The 24,259-nt window shown below is 46.6% G+C and overlaps 1 protein-coding gene across 3 annotated transcripts in view; it reads right to left on the bottom strand.

Moving 5' to 3' along the window:
• LOC118218076 (adenosine kinase-like) overlaps nucleotides 1–24,259 on the bottom strand; it is a 149,680-nt gene that overhangs the window by 114,888 nt on the left and 10,533 nt on the right. For all 3 annotated transcript variants that reach the window (XM_035400469.1, XM_035400470.1, XM_035400472.1), the window contains exon 4: nucleotides 1,995–2,073. In XM_035400469.1, coding sequence (XP_035256360.1) covers nucleotides 1,995–2,073 — 79 coding nt within the window. The remainder of the gene's footprint in view (nucleotides 1–1,994; nucleotides 2,074–24,259) is intronic.

Here is a 24,259-nt window from a genome sequence, read left to right as displayed (position 1 = left end):
ATCAATAAGGGTCTATTAATCGACACTTACCGATTAATTAAGATTTGTCAAGGTAAATTTCCCCCCCATAAGTGTCCAGTATGGACAGAGAAAAAAGCACTAATAAATACACTTAATAATTATTCAGTTAATGTTAATCATTCTCTTTCGCGATTAACTAAGATATTAAATAATGTTTAACTATGTAGTTGATTCTGTATATTAAGATTAAAGGAGCTAAAATGCACAGTAACAAAACATTTAATAAATATTTTATCTCTAAGTATGAGCTAGTAAGTGGGTATAAATGAGTTAATATGATTTTTGCCAGTAATTCAACTGTACATTTAAAAATTCATAACCTGAAGCCAATTCAAAAGGAGAAATTCAATTGAGCGACAAGTACACTTTAAACAAATCTGAAATAACATCACTTAAACACATTTTTATTACCTACTTGGAACTCACTCACCATACGTTTGCCAACCGCTTGCTAAAAAATAAGCCACACTTATTAATATGTGAACTGCATTTAACTGTGTTCTAAAAAAAAAGTAAGCACCTGAACTTTAAATTAAGATACAAGCAGAGTATCCAGAACAGAACATGGGAGAATCAGTCGGTTTTTACAATGTATGAGTATGACCTAGTAAGTGGTATTAATAAGGTATTAATATCTCGTGTAAAGCTTGCACATAACTGGTAGATACACTGGAAGCTTCAGTCTGTGGTTCTGCACTGTCGGCTGGCCCAGCCCAGCGCTGATGAAGACCTGACGATGGCTCCCTTGGAGCGGAGACTCAGGCAGGCTGCCCCTCCGACCTCCACACGCAGCACGGGGGTCTGGAGCCTATCCCAGCATGCTCTGAGCAAGAGGCAGGATCACACCCTGGCCGCTAATCCATCCACTTCATACACTCAACACCTTATGGGCTATTTAGAGCCTCCAATTAGCCTGTCCTACGATGTCTCTGGACTGCGGGAGGAAACCCGGAGTACCCGGAGGAGGGGCCTCGGCCGGGATTCAAACCCTCCCTGCTAACGGTCACGGTCCCGTCCATGGCTAAAGTTCCGCTCCTACGCTCGAGCGCGAAAACAGCTTGAGAACAAGTGAAACGGTTTCCGCTAAAGGCCTGCGTCACACCCCTCCTTATTTACGCTGTATATATTTTTGGACATTTCGAAAGAAGACGGTAGTGTTTCCCGGGCCAGACTGAAAGGGACCTGGCAGAGAACGATTCGGTGCTTTACTGTATGATGGACTGAGCGCCACGGCTGAATGCAGCACGATCAGTACATCTCTGAAGAGGAGGCCGTTACGCCTGTACGATCAGTGACATCACGCCCTGGATGGGTCGCCATGTTCGGTGCTGTCAGTGACACCCGCAGCAAGCGGTGCTGCTGGGATGTTGCAGGGAGGAAACCCAAAGTTTCAGCAGCTGATGAGGGTCCCAACCCACCCGGGATTTGTGTATTTAGAGGCTATCTATTACATACAATATATGAACTGCACAACATTTATACTCCATCACTTGGGTCCAAGTCAGATAATCTGTCGGGTGTCAGAAGTGTTTAAAGAGCTCACGTTGAAGTAACCATCTCTACGGCGTCCCGTGCACAAACTTTTCGACGCAAGCTGCTCTCCGCATTTTCCTCCGTTTGAAACACAGTAAGAGAGTCGAGAGTCAGAGGAAACATCCTGTTTAATGTCATCCCTCCTGGCACGGTAATTGCATTTGCCTGTCATCTGTGGGAACCGGGGGCCGGGCGCGTCTGAACAGATCAGGGCTGAGCGGAGAGCGAGGTCTGCCCCCATCAGAGAGCGCTACGCCAAGTCTGTCAGGGATGCAAGCTCAGTGGGACCGGGTCCAACCCCCTTTTTTTTTGTGTGTGTGTGTTTTGCGATGATGCTGTTCTCGAGCTTCCGGAATGATCCGGCAGAAGGTACAGTACTGGGAGGAAACGGGGGAGAGGGGGAGGCGGGGGGCCGGGGGGGCCAGGGGGGGGGAACAAACCTGGGCGATTTTCATGGAGTTTTGAGTGGAGCCTCCGGCGTGGTATTCCACCTTGAACTTCTTGACTATTTCCTCAAAGCTGAAAGACAGAGATGGCAGAAGGCGGAGCGTGAGACCACAGGAAAGAGAAAGAGAGGAGATCAGCCGCGCGCCGTTCCGCCGTCTGTAAACAGGAAGCCGAGCGCAAGCAGGCCGCAGACCCAGGGCTAAATTTAGACAGACAGTACAGTGCCTGAGCGCACAGTGTGTCACACCGGAGTGTGTGCGTGTGAAGACGCGCACACACACACGCACGCACGCACGCACACACACAAAAACACGCACGCACACACACGCACACACACACAAACACACACACGCACGCACACACACACACAAAAACACGCGCACACACACACACACGCACGCACACACACGCACACGCACACACACACAAACACACGCACACACAGCCTCAGGTCGAGTGTTTGTGACATGACTGCTCTCTTGAAGACCTGCGTTAGCATGACATTTACACAAGATGAGGTCAGAGAAACCAGCACAACAAACACATTTACCCATCGGCCACTATCAAGAGAAGGAATAAAAACATGCAGCATGTGGCACTGTTACGCAAACCAGGCCCATCCTGTCAGGCTCACTGAACCCTTCTAACTGCCCTCTCGCCCCCTGTACGGGCACAGGTCTCATTACAGCTACTGTGGGTCTGGAGCCAGCCACACTGAGAGTACTGAAGGTCTGCGTGGCTCCAGAGTTCAGTCCAGAACGCCACAAGGACCCGATCCAGGGGCACGGAGCTATCAGAACAGCCTGGAGATAAGAACGTGTCTCCTGTGAGAGCACCACTGGAGATGCCATGCTGAAAGGGAAACTGTCCACTTAAAGGGAGGCTTATCTGGTGTAGCCTCGACTGGAATAACCAAGAGAAATAACGGCACCGTGCATGGGTGTGTGTGTGTGTGTGTGTGTGTGCATGTATGTGCACGTGTGTGTGTGTGTCTGTGTGTGTGTGCATGTATGTGCACGTGCGTGTGTGTGTGTGTGTGTCTGTGTGTGTGTGCACGTGTATGTGTGTGTGCACGTGTATGTGTGTGTGTGAACGTGTATGTGTGTGTGCGAACGTGTATGTGTGTGTGCGCACGTGTATGTGTGTGTGCGCACGTGTATGTGTGTGTGCACGTGTATGTGTGTGTGTGCATGTATGTGCACGTGTGTGTGTGTGTCTGTGTGTGCACGTGTATGTGTGTGTGCGCACGTGTATGTGTGTGTGCACGTGTATGTGTGTATGTGCGCGCGTGCCTGCTTGCATGCATACATATTTTTAGCTCACGAGGAGGTCGCTTTCATGCTAAGTGCATCCTCTGCAGACGCTGTGTGTTTATTTACAGAAAGCAGCAAATGAGCTCATTTAGCTGGAGCCTCCACAGCGCAGATTAGAGGACCTGCCAGGCCTGCCAGTCTCCGCGGCTCACAGCGCCCTCCCCTGGAGAGCAGCGGGAGGCGCTCCCGAGCGTGGGAAACCACGCGTCCGCTTCCTGAGCTGCCGAGCTGCTAACCGCGACCCCCCCCGATCCTCACGTCAGACCCCTCCATGCATCACAGCCCCGCCTCCAGCGGTGGGGAGCACTTACGGGGGGGGGGGGGGGCATAGAGGTGCAAACGCCCAAAAGAAGCTGCAGGCCACCTGCATTAAATACCAAATGCATGCATGTAATTGCATGTTTCCAATGCATGCATTTGAAATGCAGTTCATCGTTCCCGCAAAAAGGGAGCCCCGCCCCTTTTGGGCGATCGACGGGCGTCTACGAGCGTGCTCTCTCCCCCCTGGGAGCGGGAAAACGGTGCGTGAGAACGAGCTGCACAGAGAGACCGCAGCGAGACAGGAAGAGGAAACGGCAGCGCCAAACCCAAAGCTGAGGGCACTGTACTGAGCGCTTCTGACACCGTGCTACTGTAGCTGCCCAAGACATGGAAAAACACACGCATACACACACGCACACACACATACACACACGCATGCACGCACACACACACACACACACACACACACACGCATGCACGCACGCACACACACACACACACACACACACACACACTGGTGTACACACACACACGCACACGTGCACACACACACACTGTACTGTGCACTTCTGACACTGTGCTACTGTAGCTGCCCAAGACATGGAAAAACACACGCATACACACACGCAAACACACATACACACACGCATGCACACACACACATACACACACACACACACACACACACACACACGCACACGTGCACACACACACACTGTACTGTGCGCTTCTGACACTGTGCTACTGTAGCTGCCCAAGACATGGAAAAACACACGCATACACACATGCACACACACGCACGCACGCGCGCACACACACACGCATGCACGCACACACACACACACGCACACGTGCACACACACACACACTGTACTGTGCGCTTCTGACATCGTACTACTGTAGCTGCCCAAGACATGGAAAAACACACGCATACACACACGCGCATAAGCGCACACACACACGCACGCACGCGCGCACACATGCACACAAACACACACATGCACAAGCACATGCGCACACACACACACACACACACACACAGATAAACACAGAGCTAAAAAATTCTAAGTCGGTGTTCTAGAACACCATTGCGTTCAGTTTCCAGTGGTGATTGTTACATCAGCATTAGAATGTTCAGTTAAGAACATTCTAATCTCATATTTGTGGTCTCAAACCTTAAAGAATTAAAGGTCAACGCCTGGCAACTGATATTGCAGAAGCATCCACAAAAAGTGACACGTTTCAGAATGTGTTGTTTGAAGGTAAGCGCAATGCACACTGCGGTTCGATTGAAGTCAGGCCCCTTTAAGGTCGAAACTTTTAAGAAGTCCTTTCTCAGCGCTTGTACATATTCAAAAAAAATATGTTCTGTGGACCCATCTTCAGAGATGAAATGGCATGCCTCTTAAAAATCTAAGTTGTGTTTATGAAGACCAGGTTAAACGTATGAACACCAAATGTTAACTTATGAAGGAAAAAAAAAAACAAATGGCAGTCAAGAATGTTAAGACTGCTCTCTTTGAAACGGTCAACCGCAAATGTTGCAGGGGCTGAAAAAAAGGCACTTAAATGTCAGCCTGGTAAAAGCTCAAAGAACATTTCTCACATGTGTTTGTTGTTAGCTCTATTAAATCAAGATGAGAAACCAAAGTCACTTAAATCACAAGTTAGAACATCGGCATTTTCTAGGCCACAATTTTTAAAGAATCAACATTAATAAACATGAAAAAACTCAGAACCACTCAACTGAAGTCCTTCAATGTTTTTTATTTATTTATTTAAAAGCTCCTTAAAAACATATCTTTAGCTTTCACTATAATTAAACCGGAGCACTGATTAACAGGATTGGCTGAATTGGGTTGAGTTGGTGGTTAAGCATAAATAGCGGTCAAGTCTTAAAGACCCATTCATTTCATTTAGATCAATCTTTCAGTCACAACAATCATTGGTTATCCAGATCCAGGATTCCCCTCAACCACCAACTAACCACCACCTCCTCCCACCCCCACCCCAACACATGCACCAGATCACCAGATTGCTTTTAAATTGAAAATGCTACAAACAAACTAAAATCATACCATGATATGGCTCTCTCTAGCGCTGGACAACGCTGTGCTTCGTTTGCAGCATGATTCCGTTAAAACTGTCCTTTAACAGGGACAGTAACGGGGTCTGGGTTCTGCCATGTTTATGCTTTTAGGTTTTGTCTTCTTAGGGTTTATTACGGGTGTACTGTCTGTCTATTCAGGTGTTTACGGTATATTACGATTCTTGCACAGAGTAGCTAATCTGCATTAGTGCTTCAGTGATGTCACACATGTACTCCCTGATCTGGGAATGCAGTTATCCGGGTCTGACACCGCTGCTCATATAAATCAGGGGGAACGCACAGCTGTTCTCCATTGGAAGTGGCTCTGCAAAGGCGGTAGCGCTAAGCGAATGTGATGCCGTGTGAAGGGCCAGCGCGCCAGCCGTACCTGCAGTCACGCACACACACTGACAGACAGACGGCGGTAACTAAGAAACCCGCTGTAGCGCAAGCATCCAAATGAGCACAACATGCAAGTGAATTTCATTAATGAGCCACTTCAATCACAATGTACACTGCAGATGCCAGTGACCATATTACAACCAATAAGCACCACAACACCACAGGAGAGCCAGTGATTACTTAATACCCTACAGGCCACACACAGTACTACAGGAGAGCCAGTGACTATTTAATACCCTACAGGCCACACACAGTACTACAGGAGGGTGAGTGACTATTTTATCCCTTACAGGCCACACAGTACATTACACTACATTACAGGCATTTAGCAGACACTCTTATCCAGAGCTCTTACCCCGTAACAGTAACACTGGAGACTCGGTGACTATTTTACACACTGCAGTCCACGTAGTAGTACAGGACACCCAGCAATTAGTTACAACGAGCAAAGAAGGGGCCACTCTTTAATTCCAGGTCGAATTGCACTGCTTAAAAGGATTAACACCCCCTCACCCTCAGTGCCTGAAATCCATACTCAAGCACAACGGAATCGGAGCAGGTGGCTCATCCTGTGAAGGCAATGTTCTGGAGAGTGGATGAGTCTGATATGATAATTAGATATGTATGATAAGAGCATGCACTTGGCATTGCATGCTTCCTGAATCATCTATGGAGGTTGCAGCAATTGCACATACGCATGTGATATAAACCGGGCATTCCAAATTTAAGAGAACAAAAGGAAAATCATGGAGCAAACAATGAGTTAGTCAGCTTTTGGAAATATTTTGAATCATTTGAAATATGATTAGATGAAAACCAGAGTCATTTCAGAATATTATTTTGATAGGTTAGCCAGCTATCTCCCAAACCCCACTTTGTGAAATACTCCATTGATCTTGCAGAATGTCACAAAGCTGGCCGACTCTTCAGACAACAAAAGATTTTTTTTTAAATGACCAGAGCTCAAATGTATAAAACATTTAGTTTTACGCACACACACACACACACACACACACACACACACACACCTCCTGCCACTCTACAGTGAAGGCTACTCCATCCACTGAACATCAACATACAGCCTGGACCAGTCAAAAAACTCTCTAAACTGAGAGCAGAAGAATATGAAAAGAGGGCAGAAAGCGAAGCGTCTCTTTAACGGCAGGTCGTGTGAGGTTTGAGGAGGCAGATCTCTTTACGGCTCGGCGGGAGCTGTCGAAGCGGCCGTCTCAGCGGTGTTTTAAGAGCCCTGTTCTCTCGAACTGCTGAAGTGCCAGAGAGAGCTGATTTAGGAAAGCCTGCAGGTCCCCTTAGTGCCATCTCACAGATGCGCTGCCCTCCTCCTGAACCCCTCTCACTCGCGTGTGTAAATCACTGAAGCTCAGTCAGGCTGAAGGCTGCTACATTTCACAGAGCGGCACCCTGCTCAGCCAGCAGCCTCCAACTGCGCTCGCAACCGGAGGTCCAGCACGTTTCACTTTATCTGCAGTACCAGCGCACTGATACCCAACACAGTTTCAGTCCATCTACCAGCGCACTGATACCCAACACAGTTTCAGTCCATCTACCAGCGCACTGATACCCAACACTGTTTCAGTCCATCTACCACGGCACTGATACCCAACACTGTTTCAGTCCATCTACCAGCGCACTGATACCCAACACAGTTTCAGTCCATATACCAGCACACTGATGCTCATCACTGTTATAGTTTATCTACCAGGCCACTCATACCCAACACTGTTTCCATTTATCTAGCAGGGCACTGATGCCCAACACTGTTTCAGTTTATCTACCAGGCCACTGATACCCAACACCGTTGCAATTTATCTACCAGGGCACTGATACTCAACACTGTGCTGTTCATCTACCAGGGCACTGATACCCAACACCGTTGCAATTTATCTACCAGGGCACTGATACTCAACACTGTGCTGTTCATCTACCAGGGCACTGATACCCAACACTTTCAGTCCATCTACCAGAACACTGATACTCAACACTGTGCTGTTCATCTACCAGGGTGCTAAATCCCAACACCATTTCAGTCCATCTACCAGGACACTGATACCCAACACCATTTTAGTCCATCTACCAGGACACTGATACCCAACACCATTTTAGTCCATTTATCAGGGCACTGATACCCAGCGATGTTTCAGTTTATCTACCAGGGCACTGATACCCAACACCATTTTAGTCCATTTATCAGGGCACTGATACCCAGCGCTGTTTTAGTTTATCTACCAGGGCACTGATACCGAAATTCCAAGAGTCCAAACGTCAGACCTTGACCATTCCGCGTATGTGGACCGAGTGTTTTATAACACATTTCGATACATACATACATACATACATATGAAAAAAAAATCTAACATAAACAACCTTGTTGACCACCAGCTCGGTAGTGTATCACAGTCACCCGTAGGCGGGTCCGCTGGCTGGCGCGCGCCTGCCCCAGTGACTCATTAACGGGAAGGCAGGACAGAGCCTCCCGACTTCAAAATGCCAGCCGCTAAAAATACCCGCCGCTGCCCGGTGACTAATGCGTCCATTAGCGTATCCTTTTCTCCCGCGAGCTCGGATCTTAATCGCCAACCTGAGGACACGCCGCGCTCCACAGCAGCCCTCTTTAGGCGGTGACAGTGTTCCAGGACTCGTACAATTACATCTCAAAGTATTTCCATCTTAACTTTATAAAAAAAAAAAAAAAAAAAAAAAGAGAGAGAGAGGGAGAATGCTCTCATTGTCTGTAAAAATGCTTCCCTCAAAAGGAAAAAGGCCAAGATGCAATTACGAAGAGATGCTCAGCAATCCTGCAGGGAAGCCAGCATTACTGCAGCACTTCGATCCGGCACACGCACAAGATGTTTATGTATGAACAGCAAAGTTAATTAACGTGTCTGTGTATTAACAGCAAAATAACTTACATTTGATGCTTTCAGGTAGGATTCTGTACATAATAGCTGCTCTTAATTACATATTTGATCACCTTTTAAGGAATGCTTTTTTCCTGATTTTATTAATCATCACTGAATACCATGCAAGCGTGAAATGCATGTATTTTTTGAAATGCTGGCATTCGTTTAAAGAGCTGATCGTGGAATAACAAGCGCGAATCCGCAACAGCTGCGACCGCACACGCGCATGCATCCATGTGTGCATGCATCCACGCACACACCCTCAGCCAAACACGTGACCTCTTCTTTGGCTCACGACCAACCTTTCCACAAAAGTCTGTGAATCCATTCGGGAGTTATGCGCCTTTTTGTGAAAGGCCACGCCCATCGCTACGCCCCCTCTTGGTCAATCGGCCTTGAACGTTACTCAGCTCTACCTTCGGTCATGACCAACTTCCATGCCAAATCTCAGCCTCCTGGGGCAAAAACTGTCGCCACTATGGAGTGGGACACTTTTTGTGGACCAACCGACCAACCGACTGACCGACAGACAGAGCTACAGAGCTGCGGTCGCAACTAAAAGCAAATTCAGTCAGAGGACTCAAATGGAGAACTATGATTGCCTTCCGTAACTCAGTCTGACTTTTCACATTTCAAAAACATTTATTTTTCTACTCTAGCTTATTTTTCACTAATGCCTTGCCTTTTGCTTTCTTGCCGTTTTACCGTGTCTTTTCAAAACGTCACCGGCCGGTCGTACCGAAAATGATTTTCAAAAAATCAACTGAGAAAAGGGCATCCTATTGTACGGGAGGAATTAAAGGAAGAGGGAAAAACGGGATCCACATTATTAAATCAGCAACTGATCAATATGCTGAAAGACACGGTTACGCAAAGGCCAAACGAAAAGGTTACTTTTCCACAAGTCTACATCATAACCATTCACCCAGATCCATTTACCATTTACTTAGAATGCCTGTAGCCTACGTGCAATGATAATGAGCCCAGGCTACCGTTAGTCTCAATCTTCAGTTGTTTGCTCTGTGCTGTCCTCCGTGACACAAAAACGCAAGGTTCGAAAATAAGCATGATATTTAGCAAAAATGCAATTCTTTTAAATTAAATATAAAAGAAAGTGCCTTGTACACACTGAGGAAGCGGGGCTGTGTTTGAGACAAGGTGATAACGGTTTATGCTACGCCAGGGACTATCAGAATCAGAATCGGGTTTTATTGGCCAAACATGCTTTTTTTCCACATGTAAGGAATTTGACTCACACTGTACTTGCATTCACAATGTCAACAACAAACAACACTGACAAACAACAACAAGAGTAGGTTTTACCTACAGTAAGCAGCAGTGAAAGTGCGTTGTGCATATACAAAGAATAAATATGTAATAAAAATAAGTGTATGAATAAATTACTGCACTATGCACATGGCTGTGGGTATGTATGAATATTTTTTGATAGACAGGTCACATGGCTGGGTTAATTGTTCATGAGAGTGATGGCGTGTGGGAAGAAGCTGTTCCTGTGTCTTTTGGTTCTCGTGCTCAGTGCTCTGAAGCGCCTTCCAGAGGGGTGGAGTTCAAAGATGTCGGTCGGATGTCCTGATTTCCCAGTTAAAGCCAGGCGATGCGTTGCGTTGCGCTGCGTTGCGTGCCGTACGTCTACGCTGTGACACAACCGCGTAACACAACCTTCTCCTGCGCCGGGCTGCGCTTCCTGCCAAACCGAGCATGTGACATTGTCGTCAGAAGAGAAGTCGTCATGACAATGAATACAAACGCAGGGCGTTAAATAACTTCTCACAGGCACCTTATAAGGCACTCATCACACCTGTTTTTGGGTTATTCACACCACAGGAATCAGAACAGTCCAGTCCAGAAAGTAGCTCAGGCAGTCTGGAAACCCAAACAGATCTTCTCATGTCCCCCCCCCCCCCCCAAAAAAAGTTTTCCCAAGCACTTAATGGCCGAGAGGAAATATTCCACAGATACGATTTATTTGTGTTTTAAATTTAATATCAGACTACAGAGGAATACAAAACATGCAGTTTGATTAAGGGGCTAATCTTGAGCTAGCGGTAAGACAATTACTGTTAGCAAGATATCCTTCGCAACATTATAACTCAACAAGGGGGCATTACCAGGTTCAAGAATAAGTTTACAACTTAAATAACAGAAAAAACATACATTACATAGACTTCAGGTGGGGTTAACTGTGATTGACAGTGTTGTGCATAACATAATTAGGTAGGTCATCCTGAGGGGTAGGTCTATTTGTCACAACACCGGTAGCTGGTATACTAGCTTACAATGGTGACACGTCCCCCTAAGACATTGAAAAATTCTTTATCAACAGGGATAATTTTTTTAATGCCATGACTAAATTACTACCATAAATTCTGCTCACCATCAATTGGCTGAATAAATAATTTTCTGGGTGATCTTAAAATTATAATTACAATTTATTTGATTTCATGCAATTATTCATCTTTATGAGAGTATAATCTTCGACAATTAATGGGGATAATGGGCAGCCTATTTATCCACATATGAATACGCCATAAAAATAATAATAGCTGAAACTGCAAAATTAATTACAGTTTTGCACTGGAGACAATGTTCCCATTACACTCATTCCTCAAACTCGTAAAAACACTTGACATCAGTTCACATGGGATCTGATCAGATTGCCCATCTGTAAGTGGAAAAGGAGGAGGGCCTTTGTCAATCAAACACCCATAGCGGGCCAATTTCAATGACTCAGAACAAAAAGAAACAGATGATGTCTCTAGTGTCTGAGCCAAAAGTAACATCTCCGGTTTGGATCGTTTCGGTTTTTTCCCCTCAATCCAAAACGTCAAAAGCAAGCCTAAACCAGACAGTGTTGGCTCAGCTTCCAGAAGGTGCCGGTAAAATTAGGTAACGGGAGCACTTTCAGACAGCACCTGAAACACTAGCCCCCGGTGCTTTCTGTGCAGCCGATGGCACCTGGTGCATGCGGAATTTTATCCTCGGAAAAACTACGGCTTCAACAGGAACGGGGGAGACAGATGAGCCTTTCAGAGGCCTTTTGAGAACAGCTGAAAACGCAGTGTTAGGAGTGCCAGGTGGAAGATGCTGCGGGACTCATATAACCCAGTTCTGAGCTGCAGTTTTCCGCTGTGAGAAGCTAGTGTTCAAGGGCATGCTAGGGAAGTTCCACCAACAGCAGGCGGTCAGCACTCGAGGGGAAGGGCCACCTGGAAGCAACAGAGGCTCGTGTCAAAAGCCACACTTCTTGACCCAACATACCGTGACATGGCAACGACAGAAAAGAAATGAAGGGGGTACTTGCGGAGAAGGTAATGGAACTCATGTGAATGAGGGAGCATCAAAAATGGCAGCCGATCCTTATGTTGCCCCCCCACTCCCCACCCAGTCATATTTGAATTTGGCCTTATTGCTTTCTGATTTGGCCTTGGCGCCCGATGAAAATACGTCCTAAAATTCAGAAATTTGGCAACATGCTAGCTGTGACAGCTAAAAAAACAGTCAAGCCCTCAAGAAACGTTAACAGTACCAGTCCCACAGTGCCTGGCTATCCCTTACATGATGATCAAGGTGACCAAACCCAGGAAAGAAGACAAACTGATCTTATAGGGCCCTACACACTGCGGGCCTAATCGATGTCCGTTCTAACTGCTAGCAGATCCAGCCTGATTGACTCTGTAATCAACTCCCCCTTCACACAACACGGAGGAAACGGAGCCAGCCGACGCTCCCCGGAAAAGACGCGCGGAGCTGTGGGAATGGGGGGGCGCGGCCTCGCTGACTGGCGGCAGCGTGGGCCCGGAATGATCCGGCAAGCGGGCGCGCGCGGGGTCGGCGACTCATCGCTAATGATCGCCACGGCGCCCGCCGCTCCTCGGCGTTCTGTTCATCAGCCCCCGCAAGCACACTAATCACCGCCGGGCCGCCCGCCAATCAGGCTCACCGTCCAATCAGGGGAGGGCTGCGCATGTGTGAAACTCGGCAGAGTTTCAGAGGCTTTACTCAGGGAACAACCCCCGCCCTTAACAGTCTGTAAAACTGTTCTCTTTACCCCCGCCCTTAACAGTCTGTAAAACTGTTCTCTTTACCCCCGCCCTTAACAGTCTGTAAAACTGTTCTCTTTACCCCCGCCCTTAACAGTCTGTAAAACTGTTCTCTTTACCCCTCACCCTAAACAGCCTGGAAAACTGTTCTTTTTACCCCCACCCTGACCAGCCTGGAAAACTGTTCTTTTTACCCCCCACCCTGAACAGCCTGGAAAACTGTTATTTTTTTACCCCCATCCTGAACAGCCTGTAAAACTGTTCTCTTTACCCCCGCTCTTAACAGTCTGTAAAACTGTTCTCTTTACCCCCGCCCTTAACAGTCTGTAAAACTGATCTCTTTACCCCCGCCCTTAACAGCCTGGAAAACTGTTCTTTTTACCCCCAGCGCTGAACAGCCTGGAAAACTGTTCTTTTTACCCCCCACCCTGAACAGCCTGGAAAACTGTTCTTTTTACCCCCACCCTGACCAGCCTGGAAAACTGTTCTTTTTACCCCCACCCTGAACAGCCTGCAAAACTGTTCTTTTTACCCCTGCCCTTAACAGCCTGGAAAAAACTGTTCCTTTTACCCCCACCCTTAACAGTCTGGAAAACTTTTCTTCTTATTTTCTTTCTGTTTTAGAAAAGCCTAAGGCCGCAAATCAATTCAGACGGAAACCTGGGCATCCGTCCAGCCTGCCTTTCTCTGTACTTTGACACGAACTTTAAGTATTTCAGTAACAAATTTCCAAAACAACTTCCAGCCCCAAATTTAAAAGGATGGCTCAGATTAGGCCTATTAATGCTGGCAAGAGAACCCGAAGCCCAGCGTTTGCTTGAGCACACAGAACGTTTCTCCGCACAGAGAGTGAAGCCGCTCTTGCTGAACTCAACCTGGGGACCAGGTTCTCTGCTGAGAGCTGAAATCTCAGACAGCGCTTGCTGACAGGGGGAGAAGGGAGCCTGGATCCCAGAGTCACAGGTCATCTGGAGAAAGGTTCCCAAAGGAGGCGTGATAATATGAAGCGGTGACTGGAGCGACCGCTGACCTCCCGTCTGTCCCCGGTCCCCGCCCCGCCCCGAGCCCACAGTCTGACGGCGCCTAACGTTCCGAACAGCCAGAATCCTTCCTGGAGCGGAGGCAGCACCAAAAGCCAAAAAAGGAGACGTAACGGACCGCTTTAGTTTCTTTTTCAAATTAAACAGTTGGCTAATTCCATTCAAAGCAGAGAATGCAGAGGATGTGTTTAAAATCGATAGCCCCGTTTCACCGCGGCGGAAAGCTGCACTCTATGGTGCTTCTCCCGGGCTCTGCTCAAGGCTGAATCTGCCTGTGTTTATAAATAGATGCATTTGCAGCAAAGATGTTTTTTTTAATGCACCCGTTCAAACAAACAAAATGATTCACCACAGTCTTTTTTAACATTAAATCTACCATGCAGAGCGGACTCTTTCCAGGATGATGGGCCTGAAATGCACCTTAGGTACGGGTCACTGTCAGCTAACAAATCCCACGAAACGTAGGACGTCAAGTAACCAAACTAAGAGCGTTTTAGCGGCGCACAGCTAACAACCTGAACGCCCGGCGAGCTGCTTTAGCAGTGCGCGGCTAACGGCTCATCTGTCTGCCGTTTAGCGTTTGCTAACCGGGGTCTCCTCATTGTCCCAAGTGCCATGCTCACCACCATGGCAACACAATAACACGTGCCCACCCAAACATCTTCACGGCGCGTTTCTTTTTGAAAAGCATTTTGCGAAAATCCATCCCATTTTCACGCCGGCTGAGATGTCGGCAGGCTTAAGTCGTGTTCTCCAAGTCGTCATCAGAGCATAAAAATTTTTTAACAAAATGTACCTGCAGCCAGCTGCTAGCAGCCACAGTCAGATTAGCATGTTACAACCCCTGTTCCAAAAATGCACCACAATAACACTGCAATCATTCAGGCTGCGGGGCCACTGCACGGAAAAAAGCACAGCTTTGTTTCTGGCACCACCTGCTGGTGGAAGAGATGCACTGCAGGATGTCAAAAAATCGGATTGCATCAGCCTCTTCCCAGCAAATTGCGAGCAGCGTGCACGAGACATTAACCTCCATGCGAAGCAACGCTCCCTGGCTTTTAATCCTTTGATAAACAGAGTCTGACACGGGCAGAATTTAGGGAGGGAAATGTCAGCGGGCCTGAGGAACTGCTGTAAACACAGCGACGGGAGATTTGGCGGCTGTCCATTTTGGCAAGGAGCAGGGCAGTTAGGCATCGCGAAGCACTCCGAGGGAGACAAAAATATACACCGTTTCTTACAGGAAAACAAGCCTGACGGTCCAGCCTCGCATTCATCTTCAGCCTCATTTCAGCGGGGTGGCATAGCGGAGATCGATCTGAGGCGCCCCCCGGTGGCCGTTAATGGAACCGCGGCACGGCGCTCGACAGCAGGGTCTTATTCGCCCTCGTTCACCCAGAGTGCAAATTCGGGACATCGCCGCATGTGTGATACACTTCAGAAATAACTCCAAAGAGACCAGGACCTCTCACTGTGAGTGTTTATTGCTGCTGCTCTTAAATGTAACAAGCACTCACGTCATTGGCCATCTGGGCAGGTGGGAGGAGCTGGGTTTGGGTGAACCCATTTAAACTGACAAGCTGAAAGCAGGGCACAGTCATATCACCCTTAAGCAAGGTACATAACCTGAACTAATCACTCTCGCACACAGACATGCATGCAGACACATATACATGTGTGTGTGCGCAGATACACACGACCATGAACACACAAATGCACATAGAGTATGTAGGCACAAAAAAAATGCACATATACAGCCACGGTGATACATTGCTACATGTGTGCAGACTCCCAAACACACGGATGCACACGTGCGTGCACGGACACACACACACTCACGTCCGCCTACATGGAACACAGTTGCCTCGACTCCCACTGTGAACCCCCCCACCCCACCCCCCCACACTGGTCAATTTGGCAAATGATTCCCTCACCAGTGTTACGCCATATGTAAAATGTATTTGGCCTCTACATCAGAAAGGCTACAGAGTCGATCTGCACTGACCATATCGTTAATGGACCCTGACCTCACTGGAGCAGGTCACAGTGCAGTGGAGGGTGATACAGCATACAGGGCAAGCCTGCCATTACAGAGGTGGAGGCGGTAAAGAAGTATATTAGCCCTCTGCAATATAGCTCTTTATAGAGAAAATTGTTGGCAAACCTCCAGGACCCGTGCGTGATGTTTATGTGTTATTTACTTAGTGTTTCATTTTGATTTGTTTCGTTTCTCATTATTTGTTTCTAACAAAAGAAAGGGCTTCAGGAAAGGCACAGCTGAGATGGATCTGCAGTAGCACGCACGGCTGCTCTAGTAACACCACACCATCAGCACAGTAACACCCTGTGTGTGCTACCAAACACACTCCCGGTTTCGTCTTTACTTTTTTTTTTTTTTAACATCACACTCCTTACAAGTTTGAAGAAAATGTTGTGAGAACAGTTAACACCAAGAATGCACACAAGCTTTCAGAGTCAAGATATTTTTATTGATTCAAAAAAAATAAAAATAAATAATGACTGGGGGAAGGGGAAATCCATAAAACTAGACCTCCCTTCTGATAAATGAAAAAAAAGCAAGCATTCAACCTCCATTTGAAAGGTCAGGATGGATCATGAACCGCCCTTAGGATCAGAAAAACCTACAAATGCACATCTTCATGGTAGCAAATAATAAAAAAGCACTTATTTTCCCTGGGATCAGGAAGAGGAGGAAAAATGCAGCAGCTACTGCAGATTACTGCAGCCACACCACAGCAGGGGGAAATTGGCCTGCCCCAGCGACTGCAATCAGTTCAGCCCTGCTGGCTCTCCTGCTCAGGCAGAGAGAGATTATTTTACTCACCCTACTGAGAAACCTGGGCCAAGGTTGCCCCCTGGTGGCCACACGGGAATACTGCTAACATAGTACATGTTAAAAGGACAGACCTGGTCAACAACGGTTTTTTCTTGTATACATCATTTCAAATTACTAACGGTCACATAATGTTACCGCTCAAGGTCAAGAAGACAACCGTTTTCAAATACATTTTTACAGATGACAATGGCCCCGAGAAACAACAACAGAAGAAATGGGCACAGATAAACGTTTAAAGAGCACTAAACTTCTTCAAGCACAGCTTTTTCATAATTTGTGACGGTTCTGTGTATACTTTCTGATCGCGAAACCTGCTTAGCCACGTCTTGTGAACTGTACTGTAAACAGCAATTAAGAACGGTATTTATGGATTTCAGATTATAATGCAGGAACTAGACTTAATTATAAGTTCATTCTTTCACAGTGTGGGAAAACACTCATTGTATGACAAGTGCCGTGCAAAACTAAGACTAAGACTAAGAAACACATGCCTGCCATTCCAAAAAAAAAAACCCACTTGCATTTCATGAGCTTTCACTGCCACCTATAGGGAGTTGTAGTTTTTCTCAAACGCTCCAGAATTGTTCAAGGGATCCTTCCACGGGGAAATAATAAACTCATGAGAAATGATAAAATCTCACGTTTTGTTTCAAAATTGCAAAATCTCCTCACTTTATAAAGAGGCCGAGACCTTCATTGATACAGAGCACCGTTTCATTACTGGGTTCGCTAAGCCCTCCTGCTAGCACACTACGATAAACTGATGGTCTTTTTTAAATAAACAGACCTACAGACACAAAGAGCAGCGCCTCATGGAAACTTTTTCTTTTTTTAAATTCCCATTTTTAGGGAACTAGGTAATGGAACAACGTGCTCTTTGTTCAAATATGCTTTCATCTTTGATTACCACAAAGAGCATTTTCAACACCGAACCGCGCAGTAATCACATGGTAAAAGGCAAGCTTTGAGCCATTTAGAATGCTCTGCAATAATGCTAAAATTTCAGCTAGTTTTTTTCCCCCCACATTAGTGTAGCTTTTTCTTCATTTTGCAGAAGAAAATGTGCAAACGCATAAATAAACACTTAAGTATAGAGACAAAATAAATGCAAAGCTGGGCCTCAAGGACAGTTATTCTGCTGGTTTTCATTCTCACCCTCTAATCAGGGATGGATTTAGACCTGGAACATCATATATGTGGAATCTCTGGCCAATCCAGGGACATTAATCAATCGATTAACTATTAGATCGAAAAGAAAACCAGCAGCACTGCTGGCCTTGGGGGGTCAGATTGGAGTATCCAAGCTATGGCATTCGTGTGCAAATGTGCCCCAGGGTAAAAGTGTTCGCATATCATGAACTCTAAATTTAGTGGCCGTAAGGGTTCATAAAACATCTTGTCTGTACAGGAACACATTGTATCCACAGAAGGTCAAGGGGGGTCAGGAACACTGCAAACAATGACAACTGCAAATGTGCTACAGTAGTATTCGATTATGACAAACTATCCTAGGCTAAAAACATTCCGCATATATTGATATCTCAAACAAAATACATCAGCAATGAATAAAGTAAAACAAACGGATACAACATCATCTGAAACTATGTAATGCACATATTATGCATTAAATTATGTGCAATGTGCAGGCACTCCTTATCCACTTGTTTGCACTCGCAGTTGCACCGATGGTAGAATCCCACAGGGGGCGCTGTTCTGCTTCCAGAGTCAGCCCCATAAAGGTTACACAGGGCTGCTCTGTCCTCATCACTCTAAGGACAGTCGTTCCTGGGCAAAGTGCGTTGATAAGAGGGGGGAGCCCAGAGCGTTTCCAAAGGCAAAGAAAAGGCAACGAAAAACAATCAGGTTTATACAGGATGCCCTACAGGACAGAGTATAGAAGAGCAAAACGTCTCATCTGCGCATTCGGTTCCGAGCATGAAAACGAACGTAGTGACAATGGTCTTACACATGACTACAGTACATTCACACCTGGTGGTAAACAGTTCCTTGTAATGGTATGAGAGATTCCCTGGAGTGAAAGACTTCGATGAAGTCGGTAGTTATTAAGGAATCTGTTCCTCATGTGAATAACACAGGATTTCTCCTTCTCTCAAAAGTCTCCAGTTGACATTTTGCATATCAGCCACATTCAAAGCAGGTCGATTCTTTATTGAATCAGTGCAGCCATCTGCCTCAAGGGCATAACAGCAGTGGATGGTCTGAAAGTGAAAAGGTTTGGTGCCAATGGGTTTCGCACTTCCATACGTAAAATAGGAAGTGCGATACCACAAGGGGTGTCAAAAACGAGCAGCTAAACTGGAAGGGTACTTCTCTCACAAACGCGGTTACCACACAAACGCCAACGCCTTCCCCATTCCAGCCACTGTGCAGCCGGCAGGTCATGAGAAAGTTCCGCAAGTATCCAAAATACCACATCGAATATCACACAAAAATTGCCTGGGGTGAATCAAAAACATACACGAAATGCAAAAAGGCTACTTAAAAACATCCAGAAACGGATTCGTCCTTTTAAGGACGGCCACTGGCACAGAAATCCAGGGAAAGGCCAGCCCCCGGAGGTCAGGTCTGGTGTAGATCAGTTAACGAGTTTGAATCGAGGTCCAAAGAGGAGTCAAGCTAGAATGCTGGGCTGCAGCGTCGCTTGGGGTAGGGAGAGAAGACAGCAGGGCTCCACGCTAACATTGTTTCCAAGGAAAACATGCGCTCCTAAGATGAAAAATGTTGAGTGCAGTCATGGATCCCAATTAGTAGCTGTGCTCACAGAGTAAGTTTTGCAGTAAACACAGTAGAGCCCTGCTACTGTTGGCTACTGGATTGTAGTCAGCGTGGGCTGTGTTAAGAGGTTGAGAAGGCAGTATTAGTCACATCATACGGACGGCAGGCACGTTCAACAGCCCAGCCACTGCTCATCCTACCCCACCAGACTACCTGGACCACATCCCTCCACAATATCCTCAGCCATTTGCCAATTGGCCTGTCCGTCCTATTAAACTCCCTCGGCCCAGCCAATCAGAGACCAGATCCAGGGAAATGATAAACTGCAGGTTAGGATGTGATATGATAGCTGCCCGACTTGATAAGGAAGGCCACGTTTTATTATCTCACTCCTTATCACTACGAATAAGTTGTCATTCTGTTCGTATTGACAAGTCTGCAAAGACTGTTTCTGTTTGTATATCGACCACTTTGTAATGTTTGCTCCTCTTGTATTGACTAGACTAGAAACTCTGGATGGTTATGGTTATATCATGTTTCTATGTGAGCCAAGTGAGGAGTAATTCTCCTTTTCACTGAGGATTTTTCAATGCTGTGTCATGTTAGCATCAGTAGCACTCACTGTAAGGCACTAGTGGCATTCACATTTTTCCCCCCAGACCTGTCTTGACCTCACAACTTAATTTGCATTGACAAGATCACTGCATTAGTCATGTTTCCAGTTGCCACGTGAACAAGGTCATGTAAGCAGTAGTTACACTGTCTATGTCAGCAGATACCTTGTACTGTCAGTGTGGTCTTCACCCTATCATTACCTCTGAACGATGCCAACTGTACAAGAGCTTGCGCTCCCCGTGTGCTTACGAACGCCTGTAGGTATTTCCCCACGATTATTAATACCTCATTAACTCCTGCACCACGTGGCAGAGCAGTCGGCATGCGGATGACATCGCTGAGCAACCACACCTCTAATACAGCGCCACAGAAAAACCACGGCACTCCTCTTGAGGACACACTTCATCAAATGCCGTCATTCCAGTCAAGCTGCTCATGCTGCTCGAATGTTTCCTGTGCAGGATGCGCGTCTGTGGTCAGGAAATACAGGAAACACGGCACAAAGGTGAACTCGGACCGCTGCGTGCTCTGACAGCCCAAGCAGATCGTGTACAAGGATCATAAAGAGTAACCTTACCTCAGCATAGCACCACCTGCTGCCTCGGTTGCTATGGTAGCGCCATTAGCGTGATAAAGATTTCAATAACCTCTTATTTTGTACTCATTTCCTTTTTACTCTTTTTTATTACCATTATTGTTTATTAAAACAGTTAATCACAGAAAAGCTGATTTTAGCAAGATTTCCAGAAAGCCTTGAGGAAAGGTTTAACCTTTCCTTATTAAGAATTCCCCCAAACCGTCTCTTGTTATTGTTTTCTGCATTGCTCGGAAAATTTGAGAAGCCCGCCCCGCAACATGCGCTTCGAATTAAAGGACAGACATTAAGGCAGCTAACGCTAGCGGTGCGTCAGTGGGGGAAGAAACAAAACGCCCCGGACGTCTTTGAAGAAGGGCGTGTAACGTGGCCAAACGGGCCGGCACAGCTGTGTAAACCGAACACCACGCTTGGGTCGCAGATGACGAGGCACGGGCCGGTCCTACGCGAACGAGCATCTCGACGACAGCGCACAAATAAACACGCGCGGATTCCGCGGCGCCTGGAATCCCCCGGCCCGCCTCAAAGGAAAACTGCGACTCTGACTCGCACACCACAGCCTGATGCCGCTTCTCAGACAAAACCTTCATAGGCGGACACCGCGTGACCTTCACGTCGCACTTCAAAGCGTTCATTAGCATATGCTCTTACAGCTGGGTGAATAGCATAGATCCATGAATAACAGAATAGACATGTAAACTGTATAATCAATATAATATATAAAATCCACAGAAAGAAATCGTCCCAAACAAAGCACTACCATCAGCAAGGACCTAAAATGAACTGCATACCATGTGGTTGCAGATCACACAGGGTTAATAAATATAATAATAACTTCATATTCACTGGCCACACATCCAAAGCCTGCACATTCTACAGTCCAAATGGCGTGAATTCACAAGGACTGATTTCTACTTCTATTCAAGTGCTATTAGCTTCCCAGCTAAAAGGGGGGAAAAAATCAATGATTCTGAAATTGATGCAATAAGAAGAAACAAACCCAGAGTGGCAGGGCTCCCATTTTAGGAGCATTTGCTGCTGAAAATTGATGTGTGCTGACAGGAAAAAAATCATTTAGGAGCGCATCCACTAATTGGGAAGCATTAGTGTGGTCTTACATTTTTCAACTTAAGAGCACATGTGCTCCTTAGAAAAAATGCTAGCACAGAGCCAGCCCCAAGTGGTTCAGTCGGTGTGAGGAATATCAGCCAATTTTATATCGAATGTTCCTCTGCGGCGGATTCAGGTTACAGACAGCCTTGTGTACTTCCGTCTCGGTTTCTGTTGATAGACCTTCACGCACAGCCCTGCAGAATATAAAGATAACACTGTAACAGCCTTCAGTATTTGCTCTGTCATGCTTTGCCCGGTGCACTGCGGTCACTGCATACTCCCCTCAGTAAACGGCACTTGATTGGAAACTCTCGGTTTGAGCACGGTCATCTCCCGCTGGTTGGAATTTTTATACTTTGTATTGACACTTGTCAGAAATGCCTGCGGACGGCCTAGTCGTCCTCGGCGTTCTCATCGTCGTTTTGGAGAAGCGCACCTGCGAAAATCACTGCTATCCTGACTCACTGTTCATTGGATAAATGCACTGGCACTGTGGGACCTAGGGCTAGGGGTGGGTGGCATGGACAAGAACATCACAAGATGACAGGCCTTGAAGATTAGGATAATTGATGATACAGGGCTACATCACCGCATTGCGCTTGCTTGGGCTTCTTCAGATTCTGCTTACGCGTCAGTCAAAACGGGGTCGCTTCGAACCTCAGACACGGCATTTTTGACATCGGCTTTTCACAGAGTATTCCCTTTGTGTGCTGCCGCTCACCAGCACATGAAAGAGTCCGAGGGTGATGTAAGCAACCCTCTGATAAGATAGTGCAGCTGCAGAAGTCTTCCAGGTGAGCAAAAAACACACGATCAGATTCGACCAAACTGGGGCATGTCACAGTCTGCATGACGCCGTTGCGACTGTGCCACACGTAAAAAAAACCTTTAAATGCCTCGCATCACCTGTACGGAAGGTAAAATACTTCATGTACCCATTCCTGAGTTTTTATTCACAGTATTTCAAGGGAAGGGGGCTCTTCCAGGTCTTCAGGTATAAGCTTTGTAGTTCTTGCGTTTGAGAGAAAAACCCAAATCCTCTAAGCCATGGATGCCCAACCCTGTTCCTCGAGATCTACTGTTCTATAGGTTTTCACTCCAATCCAAAAAAACACACCCCATTCAACAGCTAGAGCAGGGCTGCCCAATCCTGTTCCTGGGGATATGCTGTCCTGTAGGTTTTCACTCAACCTTAACAAAGCACTCCTCATTCAACAGCTAGAGCAGGGCTGCCCAATCCTGTTAGTGGGGATTTGCAGTACTGTAGGTTTTCACTCCAACCCAAACAAAACACATCCCATTCAACAGCTAGAGCAGGGCTGCCCAATCCTGTTCCTGGGGATTTGCAGTCCTGTAGGTTTTCACTCCAACCCTAACAAAGCACAACCCATTTGACAGCTAGAAATCTCTTTGAGCTCCTAAGTAGTATAATCAAGTGTGCCAAATAAGGGTTGAAATTAAAACCTACAGGATGGTAGATGTCCAGGAACAGAGCATAGCAGCCATGATCTAAGGGGGGGTGGGAACAATGTCACTTTCCAAAACAATACTGGCTTCTGTGGAAATTGCACTTCCTTCGCCAGCCTATGCCGAAAATACAGTTAAAAATATTTACAGTCAACAACAGGAACAGGAACATCTACATTTTTGTGCTAGCTGTTCTCTGAAGCTGCTCTGATCCGACTCCCATGCCTACAGTTCTCCTCCGCACTGCAGGTCCACACCACACGAATGACATCCTCTTAACTGGACTCTTTCCTCTCGTGCAGAACGTCTCACTCCTGTCACTGGCGACAACGGACTGGCTGGGTTTTCGAGGCAGGACACACGGGGCCTGTTCTGTGAAAGGAGGAAACCCTGGGAAAACTGAACATGATTCAGTCCGCCCTTGCAAGGACCATTCGTTTTGTTTACGTTATGCTTGGTTATGCTATGCGAACGCTGTGTTTCGCAATGCTATTGTTATCTTACGCAATGTTAACCGATATTATGTTATCTCGTCTCATACCACGCTAGGCTACACTGTGTGCGTGAGGCAGCACTGTGTAGTGATGTGCTATATCATGCTGTGCGGTTATACTGGATGGTTTTTTTTGTTTGTTTTTTCGAAGTGCTTCATTTCAACGCTTTTGTTTTGGAAATAAAAAAGTGTGCATTAAAGCGCGATAGTTCACACACGGCGTGTCCAGACTCACACCAGCCTTTTGCAAATACCAGACAGCGGCCAAGGCAGCATTTCGAAGCGGGAGGACTCT

Source organism: Anguilla anguilla, chromosome 18 (assembly GCF_013347855.1).
Source record: "Anguilla anguilla isolate fAngAng1 chromosome 18, fAngAng1.pri, whole genome shotgun sequence".
In the NCBI taxonomy this organism is placed as follows: Eukaryota; Metazoa; Chordata; class Actinopteri; order Anguilliformes; family Anguillidae; genus Anguilla; species Anguilla anguilla.
Note: the sequence above shows the minus strand (reverse complement) of the source record. Positions and strands in the feature narration are given on the sequence as shown.